We start from the raw sequence: 27,961 nt of genomic DNA on the forward strand, positions 1-27,961 counted from the left end.
AACAAGGGATCTGTCTAACCAAGCTAGAATCCTCAAATGCCCGCTAAACAATCTCTGACCATAATGCTCTAATTCTCACAATTGATTTAATGGGGTTCACCAGACAATACTCAAAATGGACTTTCGATAGGAAACTCCTTGTGAATAGAGATTATATAAACTATATCACTAAATGGGCTCAAGGTTATTTTGACATAAACAGATATAGTGCCTCTAGGGGGGTGGTGTGGAATTGTTTTAAAGCTACCCTTAGGGATGAGACAATTAGCTATGTGGCAAGAATTAAAAAACAGCATGACAATGAACACCGCCTACTGATGCTATAGCTAGCTAGAGCAGAAGAGGAACATGCTGCATCATTAGCCCGAGGTGACGAGGGGAAGATTACGTTACGCCAAATACTATTATTGAAAATTGATCTTAATAAGGGGCTGACACAGAAAGCGGCAGAAACCTATCGAATACATCAAAGCAATATGTATGAAAATGGCGAAAAGATTGGGAAACATCTTGCCTTGCGGACGCGACAGAGGATTTCTTATAATATAATTACATCTATTAAGTCAGAAGGTCATAACTATACCAAACCTGAAGAGATAGTCGAAATATTTCAACAATACTATCAAAAGCTATATAAATGTGATAACATAACTGTCTCGGATGAAATTGAAACATTCTGGAGCGAATTTACAGCTAACACAGGCTGGTATAGTGCCATTGATTGTATAACAAAGGAAGATCTTGAGAAAGAAATTACCATTACAGAACTACAAACTGCCCTGACAGCTCTATCTTCAGGGAAGGCGGCAGGACCTGATAGAATTCCATTAGAACTATATAAAATCCTAGGAGAACAAATATTACCCTTCCTATTAAATCTCTTTGTTGGTATCCAATGGAGCGGGATCCCACCAGACACCTGGAAGGAGACTAACATAATCATCTTCCATAAAAAAGGTAACCCTGCAGATCTACCTTCATCGTATCGCCCAATCTCATTGATTAATTTTGATTCAAAATTATACGCCAAGATCTTGGCTAATCGGCTCGAGAGGGTCATCGAACATCTGGTATCCCCCTGGCAACATGGCTTCATCCCGGGCAGCGGCACCACTGACCATACTCGAAGAGTTATCTCACTTTTCGATATTATGGCTGGTACGGGGGACCGGAAGTCGATGATCCTTCTGGATGCCGAGAAAGCCTTCGACCGGGTGTCGTGGGAATTTCTATGGGGGGTCCTAGATCGGAACAACTTTGGGCCGAATCTGGTAAAGGCTATTAGAGCAATGCATCAAAAACCAACTGCGATACTTCAAATAATGGGTATTGAGTCCGGGGGTATTAATATATCGAGAGGAACTAGGCAAGGGTGCCCCTGCTCCCCTCTATTATTCGCTATGTATATCAATCCTTTAATCGTGAAACTTCTTCAGAGCCAAGTAATAAAACCAGTAATAGTGGGTCTATATGAAACAAAAATACTTGCCTATGCGGACGACGTAGCTGTGCTAACATCAAATCCGTCTGAAGCAATGGCAGAAGTACAGGCAATCATGCAGCTATTCGGTAATTATTCTGTATATTCTCTTAATAAAGATAAGACGATTATCTTATGCACCGATAATATAAACTATATCGACCCTAGAAAAGCAGAAACAGCAACATACCTTGGGGTATGTATAAGCACAAAGATTCAAGATATCTGCAAACTAAACTATGATTCATTAGTGAGCAATATAAGAAAGGATCTAACACGAATAAATAGTCTACACCTCTCAATTATCGGCAGAGGAAATTTTATAAAAATGAACATACTTCCTCGGGTATTATACTTATTTTGGGCTATTCCTCTAATGGTTGATGACAACATCATGAGAACTATAGAATCCCAAATCGCTAACTTCATCTGGCAATTTGGAAAAATCAGGAGAACCTTGAAGTATTTATCACTGCCCCAGGATAGGGGTGGGTTGGCAATTCCCAATATGACATTTTATCTATGGGCTGCGCTTTTCAACAAATGACACCTCTGTTCAATACTTCACCCGATACGGAGAATATAGGGAATATAGAAATACCATCTATTTATGAACTATCAATCGGAAGGAAGGCCAGAGGACTATTACTGAAACAACTAGAGCCTAGTTACTTTAAAAAAACTAAATTTAAAATTATTAGTAGTGCATGGAAGATATGGAATAAAATCTCTAAACACATGGCAATCCCCAAATGGAACATATATTCCCCTCTATGGCATTCCTCACTATTACCAGCACAAGTCAATGATGTTTTAGCTAGAAATTGGGAAAGCAAGGGGATCATTACGGTATGGGATTTTCAGGGTGAAGACTCATCTGCTCGTTTTTTAAGATTACATGAAAAATATGGGGTCTCTAGCAATGATTACTTTAAATTTATCCAAGTTAATACTATTTTGAACCTAAAAACTCCTACTATTACATTGGGAAAAATTCCTTTGTTGGAGACCGTAAATAAACAAAGAACAAAGATTGGCATAATATATAGTCTTCTTCTTGAAAAGCTGCCAGATGACCTAGAACGAACGGAAGTGTCATGGGCTGGTAAACTGGCTAACTCAAACGTTGACATCGATAAGTGTTTGTTATTAACATCACGACTGCTCTTATCATCGAATCTAAAGGCCCAGCTATATAAAACAATCTATAATTTGTATTATACCCCAGCTAAGCTTCATGCTTGGGGCAAAAGGATAAACGACGAATGCCCTAGATGTGGAATCGGTCCAGCCACTCTAATATATATGTTTTATGAATGTGACAAATTAACATTATTTAAAAATATGCTTTCAGAATTTTGGGAAGAGGTGTTCGGGCATAAAGTAGCAGAATCGTCCACCTTATATAATCTGGGCTATGACAATACTCTTGAACTAAGCCAAGAAGAGGAGTCCTGCCTGTTCATTGGCACAGCAGTTTATAGAATAATACTAGCGGCACACTGGAAAGATGTAGATCCACCAAGTTTTCAAATGTGGCTAACTCGTTTTCTGGGAGTATACAATCAGGAAAAAGCCATTTATGACACGAGAGGGGGTAATTCCAGAGCACGGGGCAGTAAGATCTGGGCCCCAATAGAAACCTGGAGTATAGCCATAAGAATGATTTAAAAAATAAAAATGCTCTAATTAAAATAGGTAGATGATCGCTATGATTACAATATCTGATTAGAATTGATATAATGCATTGAATTGTATACTTAATGTATTCTCTATTTATCAAATTAACTTCTTGAATCCCCCTTTTCTTTCCTTTCATGTATTGGATAACAGTTGTATGTATGTATCTATTTTCAAATGTTTCAATTGGAGTTGTATAAATACATTTAAAAAAAATGAATCGTTGTAAAAACAATTTTTAGGAGTAGGCAGTAGTTTGTGGGACCATTTCCTGCTCTTAAAAAATATTTTTTTACATTCTCAAAAGGAAGTTAAAGACCACGTAGAGAAGCATTTTCCACTTTCATTGATGAGATCAATTCTATGTCTGAGCAGGAGTCCTAGTGTAGCTGCTTTGGACAATCTCCAGATGGTGGCTGATTGAACATTGGAAATGTCTTCTGTATTCATAAAATTTACCATATGATTTGGCACTGTTGACAACAGCATCTTGAAAGAGAGGCTTGATGAGAACTTTCACAGAGACCAATAATTGGGCAGTTTTAGTTGTTCTTTATAAAATACTTCCTTACACCTCTAAGGTCTCTGACACGCTTTTGATTTGCAGTGTCGGCACACCTCTTTACATGGCACCATCAGCTGTTCATGTCCATTACCTTATCTTCCAGGTGTACTATTATGCTGAAGGCATGCAGCTCCTCCTGTGTCTTAGAGGTGTAGGACTGAGGCCTTGATGCTTCAAAAGTGTATCCAGCCAAGAAACAAGGGTAATGTTATCCCAGGAAAAGGTAAAAGTAACTGTTTCAAGGGTGGGAACACTGTTTGAATTCTCCTCTCTTGGGTAGGTAAACTCTACATTTAAGAGTCCCATTACACATCACTCAGAAATATTGAAAAAAAAAAAAGTATAGAATACTATTACTGGTAGGTCAAGGTATTAAATCTGCTGTTTTTGCAACATATTCCGAGTTTTCAAGTGGGAATCAGGAGTAGCATACGGCAATGGTCTTTGTGACCAGTATCATCACCTGGTACTCTTTCTTCAGTTGTTTGCCCAGACAAATTCTTCCAGGTAAAACATGTAACCCAATACGATCTATGTTCAATTTGTAATTTGAAATGGGCTGCAACCTCCATGTGGGTCTTATTTTTGTATTCACATCCAATCTGAATTACTGGCTTAGTGTGCCAAATCTTGTTCTACTGATGCCTATTTGTACGCCCTCGAAGGTAATCTTTTTTACTTAATTTCCAAGGATCTAGGGGTGGCTCCTCCATTGGAGCAGAGAAGCGTCGCGTCGCCCCACTTAAGACAGCTGGGTTAGAGTAAGTGAGGCCGCTCCCTCCATTCAGGGCACTGCTCTCACAGCCTGGGAGCAGCGCAGGATTGTTGCCCGCACTGCAGCATGCAGTTCATCGGAAGTGGACCGAAGCGGAGGATGTCGGTTCAGGTACACTTTATTTTTTAATATTTGTGGACGCCCCCTTCCTGTATGCCAGCTGTCACTGTCTATACTTCATACAAATAATGGCATGTCCTCCATGCTATTGCATCGATGCTAAATGTGTGCCTGAGAAATGTATGTTCGATGAGGCAGTGAACAAACAGCAATGACCCCTTCCGTAAGGATAAAACTGGGTGCAAACAAGTTATGCTCTTGAGCATGCTCTTTAAGTGCTGGGATGCCTTTGGTAGCCATGCGCTATATAAATGTGTATTTATTCATTTGGATAATTCATCTTTGCTCCCTCTTGGTTATCCTAATAATTCATCCAGGGGAGGATTAAGAGATGGGAGCGCTCAAGAGAAAAAGTAATTCACACCAATTGACATGGAAATCTTTTATCAAATGTCTTAGTCTTGTTCAGAAAGTTATTCGGTTTCAAGATGGAAGAGGAGAAAATGTTTGAGAGAAAAGTGTGCTCTTTTTCATGTAATCATGTAGTGCTTAATATCCAGGCATGTAGATCTAAGAGCTATCAGTAGTTACAGTTATTATTACATGGGTGCAATCGGTGGTCAGGATATCAGCCTCAAACAAATAATGGCTGTGTCACTCAACTACACTGGATTATATTCTTGATGAATAATTATAATATCATCTGTTGGTAGACTTAGGCATCAAGCACAGCAAACACCATGCTTCCAGGCTTCTTCTGCCTCTGGTTTATGAACCTCAGATCTGCTTCTCATGATGAAGCAACAACTGACACACCAGCCCCGTTTGCATGTGTTGCAACCTAACCATGTGTGTTTGGTTTGTTTTTTCTCTCACAAAATACAACTGGAAAACCATAAAAAGCATTAAGTAGAGTCTCATTTATATTTGTTGTGGTTTGAAGCAGCAAAATTCAAAAATAGAGAATTCTTCAAAAACTTTATTTTTTCTGCGTGCATCTCATATCAATGAATCGGACCAATTCTACACTGCAATGTTTTTAACAATTATAACACACAGGCAAAACCTTTCAACTGAACAGCAAAATTCAATTTTAGACAATTTGACAGTTGCAGTTAAACATTTGAATACATGTAATAACTTACAGATTACGAGCAATTTCGGATATTGTAGTGCAGTGTCTTTAGGACTACGAAATATCTGTCGACTGATAATGGGCTCAGTGCATACAAACTGGTTTCTTTAAAAGAATGCAGTCTTTTGGGTAATTTATTTTAGGTAGCATAAATTATTGGTTTATATGAAAAATTTAATATACATATTAGTCTGGTATTAATTCTGAAATGTGTTAGGATACAAAGTTTGTTGATATGTTCTCATTGAGGGAACGCCCCTTTTCCATCACCACATTTTCCAGCCCAGGCGCTCATTGGCATTATTTTAGTCTTCTTCTCTCCATGTAATCTCTTTAGGAGGAACCTGCAATGAACTGGAATCACCTTATTGACCAGTAACACATGCAGGGAACTTCAATCATTCTTTTATTCCTTGAGCGACTCTTTAGGTTGGATCATCAGCTATGACAAACTCACAGGTAATCACTCTAGGGTATTTAATAATACATGAATGACCTATTACTTTAAAAGGCCCATTAGGAAACTATGCAGTAAAACTCTACCACAAGAGTGAGATGGTTGATCATCCCTCATTGGTGACTGCGTGCAGTAGCGTAACAAAACTTGAGCAGGCCCCCCTGCAAGGTACATGGAGGTGCCCTCCTCCAGACTCAATCAGGAGCTCTCAGGTCAGGGTACTGTGCTGAGAAGGCCCCCTGGAGGTCGGGGGCCTATGTTACACTATTGGATGCGTGCCAACTGAAGTCCCCTGCCTGACAGTGTCTCCACTCTCAGTGCGGAGCCTGGAAATGTATCACCACGCTGGGAGAAAGGATACACCCATCAGCTGGAGCATTCACAACACTGCATCCCCCCACAACACAGATATATGGTTCATAGTAGTCCATTATAGCAGTGGTAAGACATTCTGAGGTGTGATTAGTTTGTCTAGGACACAACTGTTGGGGAGTTAGTTGCCACAGAGGCATCAAGATTGTAAGACGGTTGTGGCATAGGAACAGGAAAAAATGAAATATCCGGAAGCCTATCATGGGAACAGGATGAGCTGTAACTGAAACATTCAACAGGTGGTCTGAAGTCACTGTCAAAACGTATTCAAAGCCTGTTGCCAGATTGAGTCACAGCCTTCTCCTTGATCCACATCAGTCATTATTTCGCCACACTCCTCACCATGAAGAGTCTTGATATACAAAGTGTTTTGAGAGATGGTGTGTTCATGCCAATAGGCAAAGATCATGGAACAATTTATGTCAATAATTGCATAAGGCTGGTGGTCAAAATGTGAATGTTCTTTTCAATGACTTCCTGACTAAGCAAATTCCAGATCGCTTTGTAAGTGGGAGATCTTGGCCTCTCCTCGTTTGTGTGCATATTTCTTTATTTTATTCTTGGACATAGCATCTTGGCATCGTACTTCTTATGATATAAGGAATTTATTATCTTTTTGCCCAATGTGTTATAGGTTGTTGTGTCTTTTTCCACTCAATGATCAGTTAAGCCTAAGCTACGTTTGTGGTACTAGGAAGAGTTTCTCAATACTCACTGTCGGATTGATTTATAATCTGCGATTTAGTAAGTAAATTCCAAAGCCGTGCCGGAGAACTCCACACAACAATATATGACATGTCTATCTTTTTATGTGCATATTTCTCTGTCTAGACAGTGGAGCCTTCACAGTCCTAAACTTACTAATAAATCTAAGATTGTGAATTCTAAAACAAATGTAAACTGACACAAAAGTGTAAGTTTACCTTTGGGAATCAGGCCCAAAGTCTCTGAGATAAGACTTTGGATAGGGGCTGGCCAGTAAACTTACCTACTTGGAAAGTTCTCTTTAGAGTGGTCATAAAACATTTGACTATACAATTGGCCTGCAGCCACAAAGGTGCTTAAAGCCTAACTTTTTTACAAAGTATTTGAAATATTTTTCTGAAAAGGCGGAGATTGAGGAGCTTTGTGGGACTTCCCAACAGCAGGGATGCCAAATAATGAAAATTATTTTTTTAACCCAAAATGGTGACATCCGATGAAGTGCTTGGTGCAGCCATTAATTCAGGAAACCTTAAACATTCATCAATGACCACTAAAAAATGTTGACCATTGGATATGGGTCCAAAGAAATTAACAGCCGCTTCTTTCCACATTTGCATGGGCATCTTGGACATCTGAAGAGGTTCTGGAGCTCCATCTTTGCTCAATGCCTGACAGATATGACAAGTGCAGATGTTCCTCTCAACTCCTCAGTCTGATTTTACACACCTCAGCTTTTGCCTTGGGGATCGTATTCTGACAAAAACTCCTCGATGTGCTTCATGCAACATCTATGTCATATATTTGCAGAGACCTGGGAATGACCCATAGTGTGCCCGGCAGAAGCAGTCATTTTGGATGTATGCTACCTCTTCCTTTACTTTTTTGAATCTTTGTCGATGTTTCATTTTACTCTGGGAATACATCTTATGAATATTCCCCATTCCTTTCATTACTGAGCCTCGATCAGTGCCTGTATCTCACACATGGTGGGTTCTTGTCTGGGTGCATGTATTAATGCTCAATGCCTCAGGGCACAGGTCTGTGACTGTTAAATTACATTGCTCAGATATGTCTCAGCTGTGGATGGAGGAGGTGCTGAGGTTTCTATAGGAAAACATGATATAAAGTACACAGGATTCTTGTCTTTTGCAGGTCCTGTGAATTATTTCAAACAGGTAGTCCTGCAAACGTAAATACTGTTTATCAATAGGAGGAGACATTTTGGCTTTTGGGTTGCCAAGTTGGTGGTTCGTCAGACCTGTGAGGCATCTAACATGCAAGAAAACATTAAAATTCTCACAGGCTCACACTACAGCCAGGGATTCTATCTCAGCTTGTGACTAGGGCACCTTGGGCATAGTAAGACTATGACTAGTACATACAATCACACGAGTAGGTGCTTTAGAGTCAGTGTCTCTCTGAACTAGGATAACTCCAAGTCCCACAGGGGGTGTTTTGACAAAATATCCAGTTGTAATGATCAGGAAAAAGAAATATCGGAAATGAAATGTGTGTATTTTAGGGAAGCAACATCGTTTTTGAGAAAATCATTGTTTTTCCCGTCGTTTTCTGTAATAAAGTAGTAAAATATATAGTTTTTGATTGTTTTAATGTGTCTTAGTTCATAAATTAATTTGTGTTACTATTGTTTGTATAATTATTAATTTTTAAAATATAGTTTGTAATTTGAAGTGATTTAGAATTTTCTATTCAATTGTTAATAGTAATTTATAGTATTGTAGTGGGTTGTAGGGAGATAGGGTGGGACGATAATTAAGTAATAATGAATTATTAATTAATTAATAATTTGTAAATATTTTTGATGTTGATATAAAAGATGTACATTATGTAATGCTGATTTTTTTTTTGTAGCTATATTTTAGGTGTGGGTTAATACATTTGTAGGGGTAGAGGGTGGGACCTTAATCAAGATATAATTAATTAACAATTAATGACTATTAATTAATTAATTATTTTATCGATTATTCATTATGTAAATTATCTAATACATATATATTTTAGTAACATTTTAGAAGCAGGTCGGTGGGTTTGTACAGCTATAGGGTGGGACCCTAATTCATTAATAATTAATTAATTATGAATTCTTAATTAATAATTGAATTTATTATCAATTATGTGAATTGTCCTATACTTATTTATTTCATTTTATTTTAGGTGTGGGCTTCTAGGTTTGCATGGGTGTAGGGAGGGAAGTTAATTGATTAACAATTAAATAATCGTTATTGATAATTAATTATGTATTATTATTTATTTATATTAAAATGTAAGTCCTCCGAAGTCCAAACCTTTCCCTACTGTTGTAAAGACTGGAGTGGGAGTAGAAAATCGTATCCCTCCGAAGTTCAACGCTTTCCATTCTGTTGCACAAACTGGAGTGGGAATAATAAATCTTACCCCTCAGAAGTCCTACACTTCTACTATTGTGCTGTTTGAAGTGGGAATAGTAAATGTAACCCCTCGAAAGTCCAACACTTTCCTTTTTGTGGTGCTGTTTGGAGTGGGAATAGTAAATCTTACCCCTCCGAAGTACAACACTTTGCATACTGTTGCACAGACTGGAGTGGGAACAGCAAATTTTACCCCGCCGAATTCCAACACTTTCCCTCCTATTTTGCTGTTTGGAGTGGGAATTGTAAATGCAACCCCGCCAAAGTCCAACACTTTCCTTACTGTGGTGCTGTTTGGAATGAGAACAGTAAATTTAACCCCTATGAAGTCCAATACTTTCCTTTCTGTTACGCTGACTAAAGTGGGTATCGCAAATGTAACCTCTCTGAAGTCCAATACTTTTCCTGCTATTGCATAGACTGGAGCGGGAATATTAAATCTAACCGCTCTAAAGTCCAAAATTGTCCCTATTGTTGCGCTGTTGTAGTGGGAATAATACATGTAACCCTTTTGAAGTCCAACATTCTCCCTTCTGTTGTGCTGACCAGAGTAGGGATAGTGAATGTAACCCCTTCAAAGTCTAACTCTTTCCCTACTGTTATTTAGACTGGAGTGGGAATAGTACATTTTAGCCCTCCAAAGTCCAATGCTTTCCCCTGCTATTGCGCTGACTGGAGTCGAATTAGTAAATCTAAACTCTCTGAAATCCAATCTTTCCCAGCTATTGCATATAGTGGAGTGGGAATAATAAATCTAACCCTCCAAAGTCCAACACTGTCCCTACTGTTGAACTGTTTGGAATGGGAAACGTAAATTTAACCCCTCCAAAGTCCAGTACTTTCACTGCTGTTGCATTGTTTGGAGTGGGAATAGTAAATGTAACATCTCTCAAGTTCAACACTTTCCATATTTTTGCAGTGACTGGAGTAGGAATAGTTAATGTAACCCCTCCAAAGTTTAATGCTTTCCCTAGTGTTGCTGGTGTGGGAATAATTAATTTAACCCCTCCGAAGTCCAACACTTTCTCTACTGTTGTGCACACTAGAGATGGGTAAATCTAACCTCTCCAAAGTCTTACGTTTTGCCTATTGTTGTGTTGACTGGAGTAGCAATAGCGAATTTTATCCCTCCAAAGTCTAACACTTTCCCTACTGTTGCATTTTCTGGGGGCGAAATAGCTAATCAAACCCCTCTGAAGTGAAACGCTTTGCCTGTTGTTGTGCTGTTTGGAGTGGGAATTGTAAATGTAACCCCTTCGAAGTCCTACACTTTCCCTACTGTAATACATTGGAGTGGGATTAGTAGAGTTCTTCACTTTTTATTATTTGTTACTTTAAAAAAAAATATTACTGAAATGTTTCAAATATTTAGTTTAATTTTTGTAATTGTTTTTTCTGAACTTCTTACATATTAAATATTTGGTAATTTATTTAATGCTTTGTAATTTAATTGTTATTATTTATTTAGAGATAGATATTTAAGTTTGTAGATATATAGATAGATAGATATGTGTGTGTATATAAATATATATATATATGTGTGTGTGTGTATGTGTGTGTTTCATAGTAGTAAATTAAAATATATATATATATAATGTAAAATATAAATTTTTGATAATTGTGATATACTGTATCTATACATACAAATTATCTGGGGGTGGTGTTTGTGTCAAAGCAGTGCCCTTATTGGGTCTGTACTCATGCCATCAGCTGGGAAAATACGTCCAAAGAATTTCATAGAGTTTGTTTGCAGGGTTCTCTTTATTAAGTGTCAGGTTAATGTCCTGCAATCCGCAGTGGACTTTAAGAAAGGCAGCATCAGGTTGTTCTAGAATCTTTCCACGTTCCAGGATGTCACCATTGACTCATTCCAAACCTCATTCTACTACTATGATCTCCAAAATAACCCTTTCTAGGCTCTTCCCTCCTCTATACCTCCTTTGCTCACCTCAAACCTCAGTTGGCTACTATGATCTCCCAAACAACCTACGCAGACCTACAGTGGGTCATATTAGAAGCCCTTAGACACAGACCAGGAAATAACATGAGCAAAATACTTTTTGAAAGAGAAAAGACATGGGTTTACCAGACCAGGAAGTAACATGAGCAAAATACTTTATGATGGGTTTACCGATTAAAGACTCATATCAATGGTCTGAATGATAAGATACCGTGGTTACATGTACAGCTTGGTTCACTCATTTTATCCTAATTTAAAATCATAATAGACAACACCTATTAGGTGAAAACTAACTTTCAAGGAGGGCACTATTTAATTTGGTATAAACGCTACTTCTGTACCTCTTGCTATAAATTTTCCCCCAACTATCTTAAGAGAGAAGAAAAAATAGACACAGAACGTAGCTCAGAAATACAGAGGCAGATCCTTCCTCTACGTGAACCATATATCTTGGGACTACCTCTCCCAGAATAACTAGCACTGCCTATGTGAAAATTCCAGCAACATAGTCCGGCCCTTTAATAGTACATATTGATTTATGCTGGCTCAGGAGCCTAGAATACTTTTACAAGATCCTGCCATGCATATGATCTGTGGCGATTGTGGCTTTTTGGCAAACACTTCAGGATAGATTACACTCTCAGTGACAATTCCAGTAGTTTAGGAATACATTTCCCGTGATCCAGATTCAGTCGCCGATCAATGATGTCATAGAAGGGACGCCAAGCTGTACAAGGCTGGCAAAACACAAACAGGACAGCAGCATCGGGAGGAGGATAGGGATACACTGTAGGTGATCCGGAGAGGGAGTTCCTTGATGAAGTAAGCAGTATATTTGACAAGCTCTCCTCTCTAATTGCGCATAATCGTGCGGCACTCTCTACTTACTCTGTATGAATTTTGATCCATCTAACTGGTGTAACCTTTTTAGGGTGTGATTACAGGACTCCCTCCCTCACCCCTCCATGAGGCACATGATTTAGCTATACAGGGTAAGATCACAGTGTGAGTGGGTGTGTTTATGAATATGTTGTGTACACAGATTACGCTAAAGGGACATAAAGATAAAATTATAATGATGTGCATATTACAAGGATTGATTAAGACACCGCACAGACATCGTATGTTTTAGAATTGAGTGTGCATGAGCATGGGTGTGGGAACGTGTGTATTACTCATGATACTCGCACAAGGGCATTTGGGCATGCAAACAGTCACCTCAAAACCTTTTGAAACAAATGCTCTTTGGCTACTCTACAGAATATGTTTTCTTTTTCAATGAGTGTGGGTGTATATGTGTGTAATGTATTCAGTTAACCACCCATCCTTATGTCTTCTAGATAATTTCCTCTTGGCACAGAAGGACCTGGAGTGGACTAAGGGCCAACCGGGTATTGCATGCATGTAAATTAGCACGCATGTAATAGGGAAGCACTGTAGGGGCATATAGGGTTCAATTAGGTCCTGAAGAAAGCCGGGGACGCCTGTAGGGGCCATTTTGGGGCAGAAATATGTCAACCTGATCCACAGCCCTAGTATGTGCTTGTTTGCCATTAGAGGATTCTTTGGCAAACGTGGCATGGCCGAGGATGCAGCTTGACACCTGGATGGTGTGTGAGGCCATCCTGAAAATTTTCTTGCCCAATTGTGTAGGTCCATAAATATCGGGTGAACAGAGTAGCTATAGTTTTTCCTCGGCGAAGGAACACCTATACCATAAGGTGTGTAAAGGTCCCCGTAGGAGGCTGAGCTAGTAAACATAGGGACCCGTTCGTTTCTGTGGTGGAAGTTACAGTAACAACAGCCTGAGCAGTGCTGGCCTGGTCTTCATGCTGCAGCTAAGACCATCCGGAACACTCTCCCTGCTCCTTGCAGTCTCCTCAACCACGAATGAAACTCTTCACGCCTGGCAATGAGAAGGTAACTTTTCAGCAGACTAACCTCGTCCCTGTATCAGGCCCAAGTTCTATTGTGGTTGGCCTGAACTTGTGGCTTTCCCCTGTTCTAGCACAGTAAGATTACCATGAGTGGTGCTTTCTACTTTCAGGCACTAGATTTACTGTGGTTCTACAGATTTGCTGTTATACTATCATTTCATTCATTTTAATTTCCTCCTTGTTTCTAAATTGGTTTAGGATTTTCCTGTGTGTGTGTGCTGCATAAATACTTTACACATTGTGTCCAAGTTAAGCCTGACTGATTTGTGCCAAGCTGACAGAGGATTAAGCATAAGTTCATTTAATGATTTTTGTGGTTGACCCTGACAAGGGATGTGGTTGTTGCCTGAGTGAGGCTTCCACCCCCCGACCCAATAACACAATTTCTTAGACTGCAACACATTAACACATACATAGCAATAGTTTTAAAGAGAGCATTAATAACCTGGATGGTGCAGGGACTAAATGCATTACCAAAGTGATACAGAAAATGGATTGCATCAGGGGTTCCCTTTACATTCTAGGAAGAAATAGTAGACCCACAGGCAAGATAGAGTATTGTAGCTGGGATCCTTGATGGAGTGGAGATGTGCTTAGTTAATGACTAGGCTCTGAATGGTGATGATAAAAACGTCTTTCCTAGCATTATAAGGGCAGAATTCCCATTCCTTAGGACTAGGTTAATCTGTGACTGGCCAGTAAATAAAAACCCTCACAGGCATAGACAGAAATCAGGTGTGGAGACGTCAATTGTTAATCCCATGACAGAATCTGATTTAATAGACATTTGGCTGCACCAGCATCCAACAGATAGGAAATACTCCTAACACTTCCATGTACATGATACATAAAGTAGAATTGATTATATAATGGGAGACAGAGACGAAACTAAATTATTTAGGACAGCAAGCTACTTATATTGATTTATTTTGGATCACTGTCCCCTTACCTGTACCCTAGTGGTAAGGCTGTCATGGCCTTATATGTTGCTGTAGCGATCACGGGCAAAGGTAATTATGGACACTGTTTTTCACACACATGCATGGATTTTTATCACATATTTCTTTAAACAAATCATAAATCCTGTGATAGCAGGGCAACTGACTGGGGATCCTATCAGATGGTGTTGCGAGGGGAATGTATGTCACAATGTTTTGGGGTGTAGAGACAACTGGAACAGGATTTTGTTACAGCCGAGTTGGGGAAAAGGGTGGTTATGGACCCTGACAACACTAAACAAATTATTGTTACTAGACTAGTGGTGGAAGATAAAAGGTCCCAATTGGACAGGTTTAATTGGACAGGTTTATTCATAGGTCATATAGAACAGGTATACTCATACAAAATATAGACAGATACTATTTAGAGAGGGTGACAAACCTGGCAGGCTCCTGGCTTAGCTTGTGAATTAGGAAAACAATATGCATATACTAATGCTACGATAGGAGGATGACAAAATTACTCACATTTGTAGTGACATCCTGGAATGTTGATACACAAGGGCTGATGTATGTGGAGGGGTCAATACATGTGGCGAAACTCCTACACCTCATGGAAGGGCTGAGGCCAGCATGCTAAAATTGACCTGCACTAGATTGGTGCATTTAATTTACTTGTAAGTCCCTAGTAAATGATACTACCTGTACCCAGGTCCTGTAAATTAAATGTTTGGTGTGGGCAGCAACACTTAAAGTAGCCTTTTTTAAGTCTCAGTCCTGCCTCTGTGGTCTGTAGTGCAGTTTTAAACTGCTATTTTGACCTAGAAAAATAAACCTTTCGCTAAGCCTGAACCTTACTTTTTAATACTTATATGTCACACCTATGGTAGGCCCTAAATGATTATTGGGCAGGGTATTTAAAATGTAAGACATGGGTTTATATTTCACATGTCCTGGCAGTGAAAAACCCCTAGAGGAGTTTTCCATTGTTGTAAGGCTATCCCTCCCATAGGCTAATACTGGGTTGCCTTATTACACTTAGCAGATAGAGCAGTGATGATTACATCTTTAATGGTAAAATCAGATTTTGAGTTACAATTAAAAAAATTCCACTTTTAGAAAATTAACATTTTTCTGCCCTAACCTAATATGCCTTTCTGCCAGTGTCCTAGGTTTCATGACTGTGAATGGCTCTCCTGTAGTGGGTTGTATATTGCTTCCAGACATGGTAACAAAGAATGCCTAGGTATGAGGAAGATGGGTCTTTCTGATGGGATGGCTGTGGAAGAGCTGTCTCCTGCCCATATCATATTTCAAAGTGTGCTGCCTACAGCACACACAAAGGAATCTAACACTAAGCTTGCCTTTGCCTTGCCCCCCCCCCTAGACAGTTTGGAGCCAGGACCATAGAAGGGCAAGAACTGATCAGAACAAGTTTTGGAGGTATGCCAGGAACCCCCCCTACACAAAGGGTGGTACCAGGTATAAGAGTGGGACCTTCAGAACCACTCACCAATACTCCTGGACCTGTGGAAGAACTGCTGCTCTGCTGCCAGAATGACTGCCTTGCTGCTGGGTACTGCTTTGCTGTCTGAGGAAGGATGTTGGACCTGTTAACGTGATCCCAGGCTACCCAGAGTGACGCCAAGGGTCAGTTGGTTGACCTCCTATTTGTAATCAGGGGCACAGTAGGTTTCCAGAGGCCTCCCTGAAGCTTCCCAGCACTAACTTGACCTGCCTGAACCTGCATAATCCCTGTTACTGAGGTGACTTAGTCTTAAGCAGGACGAACACTAGGAAAGCCTTTCCTCCTAGCTTGACATTATGGACTCTTTCTGAGCACTGATGGCTTGTCTCTGCATCCGATTGGAGTGCCTGGCCGGGGTCATTCATGGGATACTTGTGTGGTGAGGGTGGATATGATACATTTAAATCTATCAGACAGGAGCATGCTCTACACGGAGGCCAGTGTTTGTGTTTTCTGGCAGATGAGCATCACTAATGCTGCTTAGCCTCAACAGATTGGCCCACACCAGGCACACACAGTGCTGGATGCACTCTTGGACATAGGCAGAAGCAGTAGGTGGTCACCAGATAATGCACAGCAATGACACAGTTGACCAAACTTGACCATCAAAAGTTTGAAGGTGATATGGGAATAGTATCCCCATAGATAGGTAAAAGATCAGAAATACAGCTGAATACTAACCTTCAACCCAAAACAGTATGCATGAATGCTTGCTTCAAAGTCATTGAAACTAATGCTCTCCATCAGACATTAATTACCCCTATCAGACTGAATGAGAACTTTTGAATAGTCCAAGACTGCTGTCCCATGGGCCAGTTTCACAGTGCCAACCTCCTTCTTATTGTCTGGGACTGCACTGAGATATGACCATTCTGTGAACATATCAGATCTATGATCGTTAAGATCTCTAGTGTACAGATTACTCCTACCCTGAAGTATTCTTGTTGGGTCTGATGCCACGCGCCAGTAAACGCAAATACAAAAGTAGACTTATAGATCTAGCCCTTACCTTGGGCAAAAAGTATATTGCAGAGAAGTGGAAGATGCCAACGCCACCCTCTTGTGCTGAATGGAATAAAGAGTTATATAGATGGGCAGAGGCTGAGGGCAACACAATAGATAATGATCAGAGACAGCAAGTTGGTAGTGCTTGCAAAAACAGCGGTCAACATTTTATTGCAAATTCACAAGCATGATAATACTAGGCCCTTTGACTCCAGGGGGTTTTGGAGGGTGGGGGTTTGTTCTTTATGTCGTGCCCCATGTGAACTACAAGAGCAACCCTTAAACTCATGGGATCCAGGCAACAGAACAATCTTTAGTCAAGAATGGTTTTCATTGTTATTGTTTATTAAGAGCAGAAATAGCATCATACACTTGATGGGGAATTGAAATTAAATCACACTAAGTCCCTGTAATCGTGAGTGAAAGAAATGTATATATGCACATTTCAATAGGATACATAAAAAGAGACAGGGGCATATCATCAAGGCCCCCGCGATAAAATTATCGCCGCTTTAGCGTCCGTTTTCGGACGAAAAGCAGCAATAATTGTATCGCACTTTCATCAAGCAAGAGCTAAACTGCTTTAGCGCTTGCTTTCCTAGCGTTAGCGGGCGTTTTCCATTACGCCTTGCATGTCAGCGATAGATATCGCTAATGACATGCAAGGTAGGCGTTCCTCACCTAAACGTAATGAAAACGGTCGCTAACACAACATCGCCCTATTAGCAATGCGGCCCAGGACCAGTGAAGCGATAAAAAAACTAGCGATAACCGTGCTTATCGCAATTACTTTACGCTTGGAAAAAAGTTTACTTAGGCATACTTTCAATGGGAGGTGGATTGTTGGGATACGAACACACTTGCATATTGGCAAGCTTTTTCTTATCGCTATTTTCTTTTGCAGGATTTCTCCCGCTATCACCCCTATCGCTGGATTTTACATCTCCTGTTAGCGGCATGTTGATAATATGCCGCTAACAGGGCGATGTACTCCAGCACTAGAAGGCGATAAAAAAAACACGCTAAGGGGATTTTGCAATAATTATCGCATTTGCTTGCTAATATGCCCCACAGTTACAAACTAAAACAAGGTGCAATGTGTCCCTAGTGACACAACAAAAGCAGACGCAAAAATCAGGCGGTAAATATAGGCTAATGTATTAATAAAAAATAACATAAGATTCTCGTGACAAAAAAACACTCCAGATTACGGTGGCATAGTTTGATTTCATGATACCAATGAGCCAGTGTTGCCTTAAGATTGTGTCCCGAATGAAGACATATTGATCAGTTCCCTCCAGGGTGCTCCAGGTTATACAAATGGAGGTTGTACTGTATGATTTTAGATAGTTCTACCTCGCTTCAGTCCTCATTGAAGTTATCACACATAACAAGCTGCTGGTGTTCTATTGGACGTGTGCACTAATTATCATATGTAACATATTTCTGTCCTTCACTGATTTAAGCAATACCTACCAAATGTGAGACTCGTCATCTTCTTCTTACCTAGCTTGCTGCTTTCCATTTTACCTGTTTAAATTCCCTATTACTCAGTATTAAATTCATGTGTACATCATGGCACGCAATTATTCCACGCACCAAAGACTTGTACTATACAATCACTGTGTTTGAAGGCATGTTTCAAGGCATGTACCATCACTAACAGTTATGGATGTTCCCATGTTCTAAAAATCCCTCAAATATATTATAAGAGGGAAACCTTGCTGGCTTGCCTTCCTCTTTCTATGAGCTTTTGTAGAACTCCAGGACAGATGTATGCCTGACACTGGGGTAAGAAACACTGAAATGACTATAGTCTTTTCCCAGAGGGGGAGGTGCCAGGCACTCTGATAGAAAATTCCTGTTAGCCACATTTTAGAGCTACTGCTTAACCAATGTGTATGCTGCAGTTAAGTTGCCCTTCTATGAAAACAATACCTTAAGATACATCATGCTGACTTGTTTCCTTAATGTAAATGAACTGAATGATGCCCATATTCTATCTGTTGAAGATAAGACATCACCTGAAAATGGAATACAGGTAGCATCATGATGTGCTACAGTTAGTATATACAATTCATATAATTTTACTTAGAATTTTGCTTACCCATTGTAGTTCACAGAGACTCCTGCATATGGATGATTCCCACATTTAGAGAAGATAAATACGGAACAAAGTGCAAGTGCCAGAACTGCACAAATGACTGAGAACTTTATCACATTCCTACAGTTCATTTTGGTCTTGGATATTATTATGCCACCGATTACTTGGCCTATCGCTGCTGCAGGAATGAGGACTCCACCTGATTTTCAAAAAGCATGAAGAAAAAGGTAATGCTTTACTGCTAATAATGAAATGTTTATAATACATTTTCTAATACAAAAACAAGCATAACGTGAAGTTGATTCTGAAATGGAAAACTTTTATGTACACCCACAAGAGATGTGTAGTGTAACCAAGAGTGATATGTGATTATGGGATTCACCAATGGCAGGCTAAGCGGAGAGAGGTTACATTGTTGATATGAGCTTAGACTGAACTAGCTTACTGACCAAATGGAGGATTCCACAGAGGTAACAGACGAAATACAGTTTCAATACTAAAAATCTTGATTCAACTTTGAGAGTGTAGTCTGAGAAGCAATTCACTCTAAAAAAAAGTTGCTGTTGTTGAAGTGTATTATGTGAATAATTAAAATCTTTGCAATGTTCTTATCGTAAAGGAACGAATACATATGATCAAGAGTAGACAACTACATTAAAATAGGATAAAACACCAATATGTAAAAATAAGACCTAAAATACAAAATGCAGTAGCAGCAACTCAAGTACAGTCATTAGTAAGATGCTAGGCTGCAATACTGGACAGTGCTTCTAAAAGTTAGAGTGCTAGTGGCATGTATGATTGATTAAAAGAGAGCCAGTCGGAATCCAGCCTGTAATCTCAAGGGCGGGCATTTCCGCCCTTGAGGTCACAATGTTGGGTTTCGGCAGTCTTTTCATTCCAGCCTTTCCGACATGGAAAGGCTGTCAGAACTCGACTTTGGGGGCCCCCAGCAGGACCCTCTTGGGTGCACAGCCTCCGGTTGGAGGATGAGGGGTGTTGAGCCCTGCCCCTCAAGGTGCCTGCAATGGGGTGCACGGATGAACTGCACTTCCCTTTTCTCAATGGGAGCTTATGTTATGCCGGTTGCTGGCCGTAACATGAGCTCCCATTGAGAAAAGTGCAATGTGACTGAACAGTGTTCGGTCGCATTGTAATGGGCCGGTCAGGACCGCTGACCAGGTGTTAGTCGGTCCCAGCACCGAGTTGGTGTTGGGCGGAAAGAATTCCGCCTGACATCGAAATGAGGCCCTTAGTCATTATTAAGAGGCTGGCTAGAGTGTTTACAAAGTGGTTCTGACAGATAGAATGCTGCGATGAGATGGTAAGGAGCAGATAAATTATCCAGCAAAGATTTTATATATGGGGGGCAGAGGATGGCATTGTTTGACAGTTTAATGGCGGAGCGCAGCCTTTCTCGATCATTTTGGACTCATGATGGTACCGTTGCCATTCTATACGTGCTACAGTTTTTTCAGGTGAGGCAGGACCTGGGTTAACTGCCCTAAAGAGAGCTTAGTGAGGGCAGTGCCTTTCTGCATGCACTGCAATGTTTCAAAGAGGGACACCTAGATTGTCTGTGCCTGGAAAGGGTTGGATGAGTAGGCGCTGCTCGTCTGGTTTACAGACTCACCACTTTTCAACGATGGCAAATCGAATACAGGGTTGTCCTTTCCCAGTGTAGTCTCTCAAATCTTATTCACCTCTTTTATGCATGCTTGTATGAGACTGATATACTTGGCTAATGTGGCCAACTCGGAGGGCTCAGTGATTGTAAATACAACTTCCCTTGCTTCATTACTGGTTTGAGTTCTGCATGCCAGAAAGAGTGGTTTTAACAAGGGGCGTAGGGCATGCAAAAGTGCTGGGCAGCAACAAAGTAAATACTTGAAGTACTCAAGCATATTAGCACAGAGTCTACAGCTGGTAGTCTTGGAGAGAGAGACCCATTTGGGGATTAGTTTTTTAGACTGTAGGCCCATCTGCCTTGCAATCATTGTTTGCTTGAGGCAGTTTTTCAGAGTCGATAGTGAAGATATAGCTGCGGGCCGAGGCAATGTGGCTGTATGTTGGCGTATGATTTTCTACAGCTCACAACAGCAGTGAGTTTGCCCATGTTGCATTTTTTCGAAAGTGTCCTCGTTTTGCGTTTTCAGTATTGCTTTGAGTGCAGCAGGCAGGAGCTGTAGCTTGTTTAATTCCAACTGGTCTATTTAGAGGGTGCCAATTGATCTTTCAAGATAGTGTGACCAGGGATTCCTTCCTGATTTGAAGATATTCTGAAGGATTTATTTCAGGGTCTGAGGCGGCGCCTTTATAATCCTACAGTAGAACTTTAAAAAGGTCGCCCTAGTGGCCCATGATTGTCCCTCCAGTCCAAATTCCAGCCTTACAAGGCATCCAAGTTATGTATAATGTAATCTGAAAACCCTTTGGAGGCTTTAAGTTGGAATTTTTCCATGACATTGACAAGTTGGCCCGGGTAGGCTTCATGGCCATATTTGATCATCGTGAGTAGTGTCGCTTTTATTACACGTCTTATTGGATCTGTGTGGGGGCTTTCAAGAGAGTTATTAAATTGACATATTCTGATAATTAGTAATTCCACCTTTGCTTCTAAGGTCCTCAAGTGTGTTTTCGCTCCTCCGTTTGATGATAGCCAGACTCCTGGGTAATTGTATGAATCAGCGGTTTGGATTTTAGTGGACTTAGGCTCCAAACATGTTTTGGTTTCTTGGTTGGTCTGCCGAAGGTGTCTCTAATTTGTGGCAGAATTAAGTTGGCATGTTTCATTGCTGAGCCCATGCCAGCTGTATTCAGGTTGAATAGTAAGGTTGTGAGCATGCACCGTTAGCTGTCAGAATTTTGCTTGTAGCGGCAGTCAGTGATAGCTTGACTCTGACCCAGGTTGAGGTGTATAAAGATGTAATTGCCTGGAGCAAATTGTTTGAGATGCCTCACCCTCTGATTTTCCTCCAGAGGATGTTGATGTCTACCGAGTAAAATGCGGCAGAGTAGTCGACAAAGCACACATAGAGCTGAAGCTACTTCTGACTGGTTGCCTGATGAATTAAGAAGGAAAGTGCCACTATATTGCCCAATGTTGAGGAGCTTGCCCTGAAGCCAGTTTGGCAGAACGGGATAATCTTGTTCGCATCTGCCCAATGCTTCAGCTCTTTCAGGAGTACAGTGGTGTAGGCTTTTGCTTCAATGTCTAAGAGGGCAATAAGGTGGTAGTTTGCTGTGTGCAAGAGGAGCCTCTCTATCTTTCTGGGACCTGCTGGCTCAAAAAGCAGGATTGGTATAGTGGGAGTAATATGGCTGACCAAAGGTCAGTGTCATCTTTGAAGACCTGTCTTGGGATACCGTTGAGGCCTGGGGCTCCAGTGGCTCAGATTTTCGTCAAATATTTGGAGAGCCATTGACTGTTAGCAGCACCCCTGGGTTATGGCTTTCTGTAAGGGTGCCCATTGTTCCCAAGTCATCACTGCTTGTAGTTTTAGCTATATATAGGTTTTTTTACATGTATTGTCAACAGGGATTCTTCAATGACATTTATTTTGGCTGCTTCCGAGCATGTTTTGCTTCGGATGTATCTTGATTGGTCCGCTTGGCTCCGTTTGCCCATTAAAGTATATACATGTAGCCATTCTTCATCCACTTGCTCACATTCAGCTGTCCAAACCACCTGTTTATGTTGTTTATTTAAAGACCGTTGTCTTAATTTTATTTCCGCTTTACTTGTTGTTTTATAATAGCTCTTTGGCATGCTTTTTTGATTCTTCATATGTTCCATTTGCATTCCGTTATATGGCACTTTTTAGGAGAAGACTTGGTAGACATCATTTTGAGGACTAAGGTGTTTCCTAAAGCTTGATGAATTTTGTTGTTCAATAAGTCACAGATGTCCACTGTCATTCTTCCCCATTTTATTCTGATTATCCGCTGGCTTTCTTTACCAGATGAATAGGCCACTACCCTCAGACTTTTGTACCTCTTCATGCTGGCTTTTATATTGGTGAGGAGAGGGGAGTGATCACTCTCATGACGAGTTGGAATTCCGAAGCTCATTAGAGAATCTACGATTTTATCAGTGGAGAACACATAGTCTATGGTGCCTATTACCTTGAAAAAATGTTGACATTTTAGTGCAGAAGCTTTATTTTTCAATGTATGATGGATGTACTCGGGACCTTATTTATGTGGCCCTACACCGCTGCTGCGCCACTTTTTGTGATACTGCGGTGGTGTACAGAATGTACCACACTGTCCCATATTCACAAAGTGATGCATCTAGGCAGAAGTGTAAGTTTGTAAACTCCTGCATTACATTATACCTGCGTCAGGTGTAATGTATGCAGGGTAGGAGTTCCGGCACAGAAAAGGCTTGTAGAAGTGTTGCAATGAAATCTATGATATTTCACCGTGACACTTCTATGGCGTCACTGCCTCAAATCCTTATGCCTGTTTGAAGCAGGCATAAGGGGTGATGCAGGTCTTTTCGAAAGGGTCTTGCTCCCATGTGAAATGACACATTGCTGGAGTTGCGTCTGTTTCCAGACACACTCCAGCAATATAGCATTTTTGCACCAACAGATATGTCAATCCTTGCGACATGGAGCACCGTACAGTAAATATGGTGCATCCATGGTGTTGCAAGGAGGGCACACTGAAAAGTGTTGCATCACTGTTTTACCACAGCGATGCAACACTTTTCATAAAAGAGGCCCTTGGTTTTTAAAGAGGGTTTGTAGCCTGGCCCGCTGCAGTGGGGTCTGTCAGGTCAGATCCCAGGTGGCGCTGTTTGAAGAGGCAACATATATTGACTTCATAGTTGGTATTTTCACAAAGCACAGATTCTGGGAATTTGCATAATTGAATCAGCCTGTCTGCTTGCCCTCATCCAAAGCAGTTGAAATAAACATGGAACAGCAATATCTTTGTTAGCTGATCATTTATGTGCAGGCCTTCCAAAGAAGTCAATTGAATCATTTCATTGTGCGTTTCGATTTTTTTTTAGTTTCAGGTCCAAGTCTATGTTTGCATACAATGCATATATTGAGAGGTCATCTGATGGCCTCCCAAAGATGTTTGTTTTTATTGCAGCTTGATGTATTTCATGAAATCCAGGGATTGTAGTGGGGCTTGTTGACCGATTTCCTGGAGGCAAAGAATGTGTGCATTTGGCATGAACGAGCTTGAAGCTAACGAGATGAGTAGCTTTGATAATCCAGCTACATTCCATGATATTGTTATATATTTTTTTTTTCTGGACCTATCTGAGATGGGTGTCTGTTTAGGAATAGATTTGGGTGTTGCTTGGGAGGGTGTACGATAAGGAGCTCCTTTTCCCATTTTTTGGCTTTAAGCTCTAAATCAATTTTCCTGATTGGGTCCATTTCCTTTGAGTGAGATTGCTTAGTTTAGTTGAGAGTTTCCTGCCCCTCCTGGGATCCTATAAGGATGATCTTGTGGCCTTGATGGCTCTACATGATCCTTCAGTGGATGCAGGTGCTTAGGTGTTTTTGGTTTCATAATCCCAATCCCCCACAATTCAAAGATCGGTTTTCTGGTCAAGATATTTGCTATCAGTAAGGGAGATTTAAGCGTTGCCAGTATTTTAAATTCTACCCTGGGGATGTCTTCCGTGGTTATATTTGCTAGGTCTAGGATGGATTTAAAAAGTCACAGCAAGTTTGATCTATTTAAGATGTCATGTTGACCCTCGGATGAATATTGGGAGGTGAGGATTAAGTTTGCGGGCATAAGGTCACTAATGGTCTCATTGATGGTGCAGTTGCCTCTAGCTTGTTTGTCTGCTGGTTTTTCTTGCATGAACATATTGAGGCTACTGTATACATTTTCCGTTTTAACTGGTTCCTGTGTTTTTTGCGGTATCATTGTAGTAGTTGACAGGCTATTCGGCCCTTGTCTGAGATGGGGATTTGGTGATTGTATGGCCTCCAGCTGAGACATTTGAAGCAGTTATTTTGCTGCTTCATTTTTAGACTTTTTACATTTTTTTGGGGGGGGGGATTTTTGGGAGAGTATTCTGGTCCACAGATTGTCCACCTGTTTTGATTCACCTTGAATACAGCGTAACTGGGTGTTTTCATTTATTGCACACACAAAAAGAAGATACGCTGAATGATTAGTTGTTGAAAATGCGACCAAAACCTTACAAAGCACTGCACATTAAGTCAGAGGAGTGCTAGGCATTTCAAAAAATGTAAAGGACTGTCCTCACACACCACCAGGAGTCATGCTTCATCATCTCACTCTCTAAAAACTGTGTTTGATAGAGAGCGGGCCTACACCTGGAGACAGGGAGCCACTTCTATTTGGTCTTAAAAAGTATGGAGATTGAGGGTGCTAGTACCCCATCACCACCATTATCGTCAACATGTTTCTGCCGTTGGCCCAAAAGGCAGTGGTGACTGGTGACATTTGAAAGTGGTGGGGCGTAAACTGTCTGTCGAAGTGCCCGAACATCTTAAGGGGGGAACAGGGGGTTCTCCCCCTGAGAAAATGTTGAAAAAAGAGTAGGTAAATGGTGCATTTTCAAGCAAATTGAGAAGCAAGGTTAATAAAGCAATTGTGAAAGTGCAATTATTACATTAATAAAGGGATGTCATATAACAACATGTAGATAAAAAGGTTTCTGAAGCTAGGCCCTGCAAGTGCCACGCATCTCTGAACAATATTCAAGACAATGGTATTCTGTGTGGCACCACAACTATTTTCTAACTTCCTGTGGTTTGCCATGGAAGTCAATCCCAAAATTATGAGCAATAAAGTATTTTGAACTGAAGAAGAATTACTTACACAATTTTAAGCATGAAGTTTTACTAATTGTTTTCAAAGTTAACTGAATCTCTGGCCGCGGGATCCCTGCTTCAATGCTTGTGATGGTTAGTAGTTTTGTTGTTGCAATCACCGTCAGCATGGTAGGGGCAATGCGTGGTGCAAGCTGCAGTGGTCTCCTGAAGAGAGCCCCAGCACTAATTAATTTACAAATTAAGCAATGCTGGTACCAATCCCATGCTCTAATCAAGCCCCCCACCGCCTGGAGTGAGGTCCATGCTATGTAAACATTCCAAACACCATGAAGCAGAGAGGTGAGCCGCGCGCATGGCACCTCATCTGCTTTGTGCTAACGTCTTGCTGTGTTTCTTAACCTACGTTTTAGGCTCTGTTATTTTCCTGTAAAGATCCATTTACTCCCAACCAAGGAATTAATGTGTCGTTTTCGTTTACTTGACCGAACTGTGGACTGGGTAACAAGCATACCAGAGATAAAATCCCTGCATCCTAGTTTCATCAAATTGATTGACCCTGAGCACACTGCATCATCCTTCGGTGTCAGATCCCACCAAATTCAGGTGCAAAGAAAAAATGCGCCTTTCAACCTCTGAGGTTGACAATCAGACACCGGACCTAGATCAAGTACTTCAAACAGTTTCTTTGCTACCCTCCATAACCATCAGAGGATAGTGCTTTGTGCTGACCTAGGTCAATGTTGGTGCTTTTCACGCCTCCCACTCACATTGTGTGAGTCCCGCTCACATTATATTCACACATACTTATTAAGTAGCACTTCCAGGTACATCATAGAACTTTATTCAGTTACAATTAGAACCATACAAGTAAAAACATTGACGTATCATATATACATTACTCCAATTATATCCTCAAACCATTACACACACAGGAGGTGCACGCTGTTACAGAAAGTTTTTATAAACCCAACCGTGACCCAGCTATCCCTTCCAAGCTCTCTCTTTTCCCACACAGCATCGGTGGTCCAAGGACGGTACTACCGACCAACTCATAATGGGGCATTCGGACCGCTGGTGCGATGGTGGCTGGACTGCCACCGCTGCACCCCGTGAGTTTGGTGATCCTCGGATTGCCAGACTAGTAATTAGGGCCTTAGGGTCAAGTTTCAACCATAGCATTTTACTAATTGCCTTCTTTAAAAAAAATTGGGCAGGCAAATTTCTAAAGTCTGTTGTCTGTGCTTAGATAAGATAAGAGCCGTATTACATTTGTTGGTTTTCTGCCCTACTGTGTAATCAATGGTTTTCTGTTGGTATTCTCAGACTAGTAGGAATGGAACATGTTGAGAAGCTCTGATGCATTGTAAGTTTGCTTTCAAGATGACTGTGTTTTCGCGATTTACAAATTTCTGACCCATTTATGAAGATTCCAAGAAAAACCCTTACCCATAAATAGTTTTTAGTGCTTTAGCACAAGAGGAGTGACTATCAGGAACACTGCTAATAACAGTAGACTGTTGACAAATAAGCACATAACTGGTTTATGGAATGTGATGATGAGTACTGGGCTTAACTATAGCAGAAAGTAATAAATATTGTGTATGTAAGTTTATTTTATCATTATGACTCTTAAGGATATTGTAGCTTATACGTGATATGCACGAAAAATTCACAAACAATAACGAATGAATGAAAAAATTAAATTCTACTAATGTCCCCTCAATTGACAATAGCTCTGTTGCACTGAAAGAGTGTGAAGAGGTTCTTAGAATACTCTGTAGCCCTCATTAATTTCAGGGTATTTTCTGCGGGACCTATTAACATCATCAGCTTGAAATATATGCCGTTGTACCCACTCCTGCATTCAGTGTTCAGATGAGACTACGATTATGGTCAATACTTTCAAAACATCTTGATTTCCCTTGAAGACGAGTTCCAACATGGATGATACTCTGGGATAACCCCTGGGCTCTTGTGTCTTAAGGGTAGAAAAAAGAGCAGGTCCACTTTCAGAGTTTCCGTGGCTTGGCCTTCCCCTTTGGCATCCCAGAAACCATTACGAGCCTCTTCTCT

The 27,961-nt window shown here is 40.6% G+C and overlaps 1 protein-coding gene across 1 annotated transcript in view; it reads right to left on the reverse strand.

Annotated features, from left to right (window-relative positions):
* SLCO4C1 (solute carrier organic anion transporter family member 4C1) overlaps window positions 1-27,961 on the reverse strand; it is a 499,215-nt gene that overhangs the window by 224,134 nt on the left and 247,120 nt on the right. Inside the window, exon 8 of the mRNA XM_085632555.1 lies at window positions 19,113-19,308. Coding sequence (XP_085488681.1) covers window positions 19,113-19,308 — 196 coding nt within the window. The remainder of the gene's footprint in view (window positions 1-19,112; window positions 19,309-27,961) is intronic.

The sequence above is a fragment of the Triturus cristatus genome, chromosome 2_1, assembly GCF_964204655.1.
Source record: "Triturus cristatus chromosome 2_1, aTriCri1.1, whole genome shotgun sequence".
Taxonomy (NCBI): domain Eukaryota; kingdom Metazoa; phylum Chordata; class Amphibia; order Caudata; family Salamandridae; genus Triturus; species Triturus cristatus.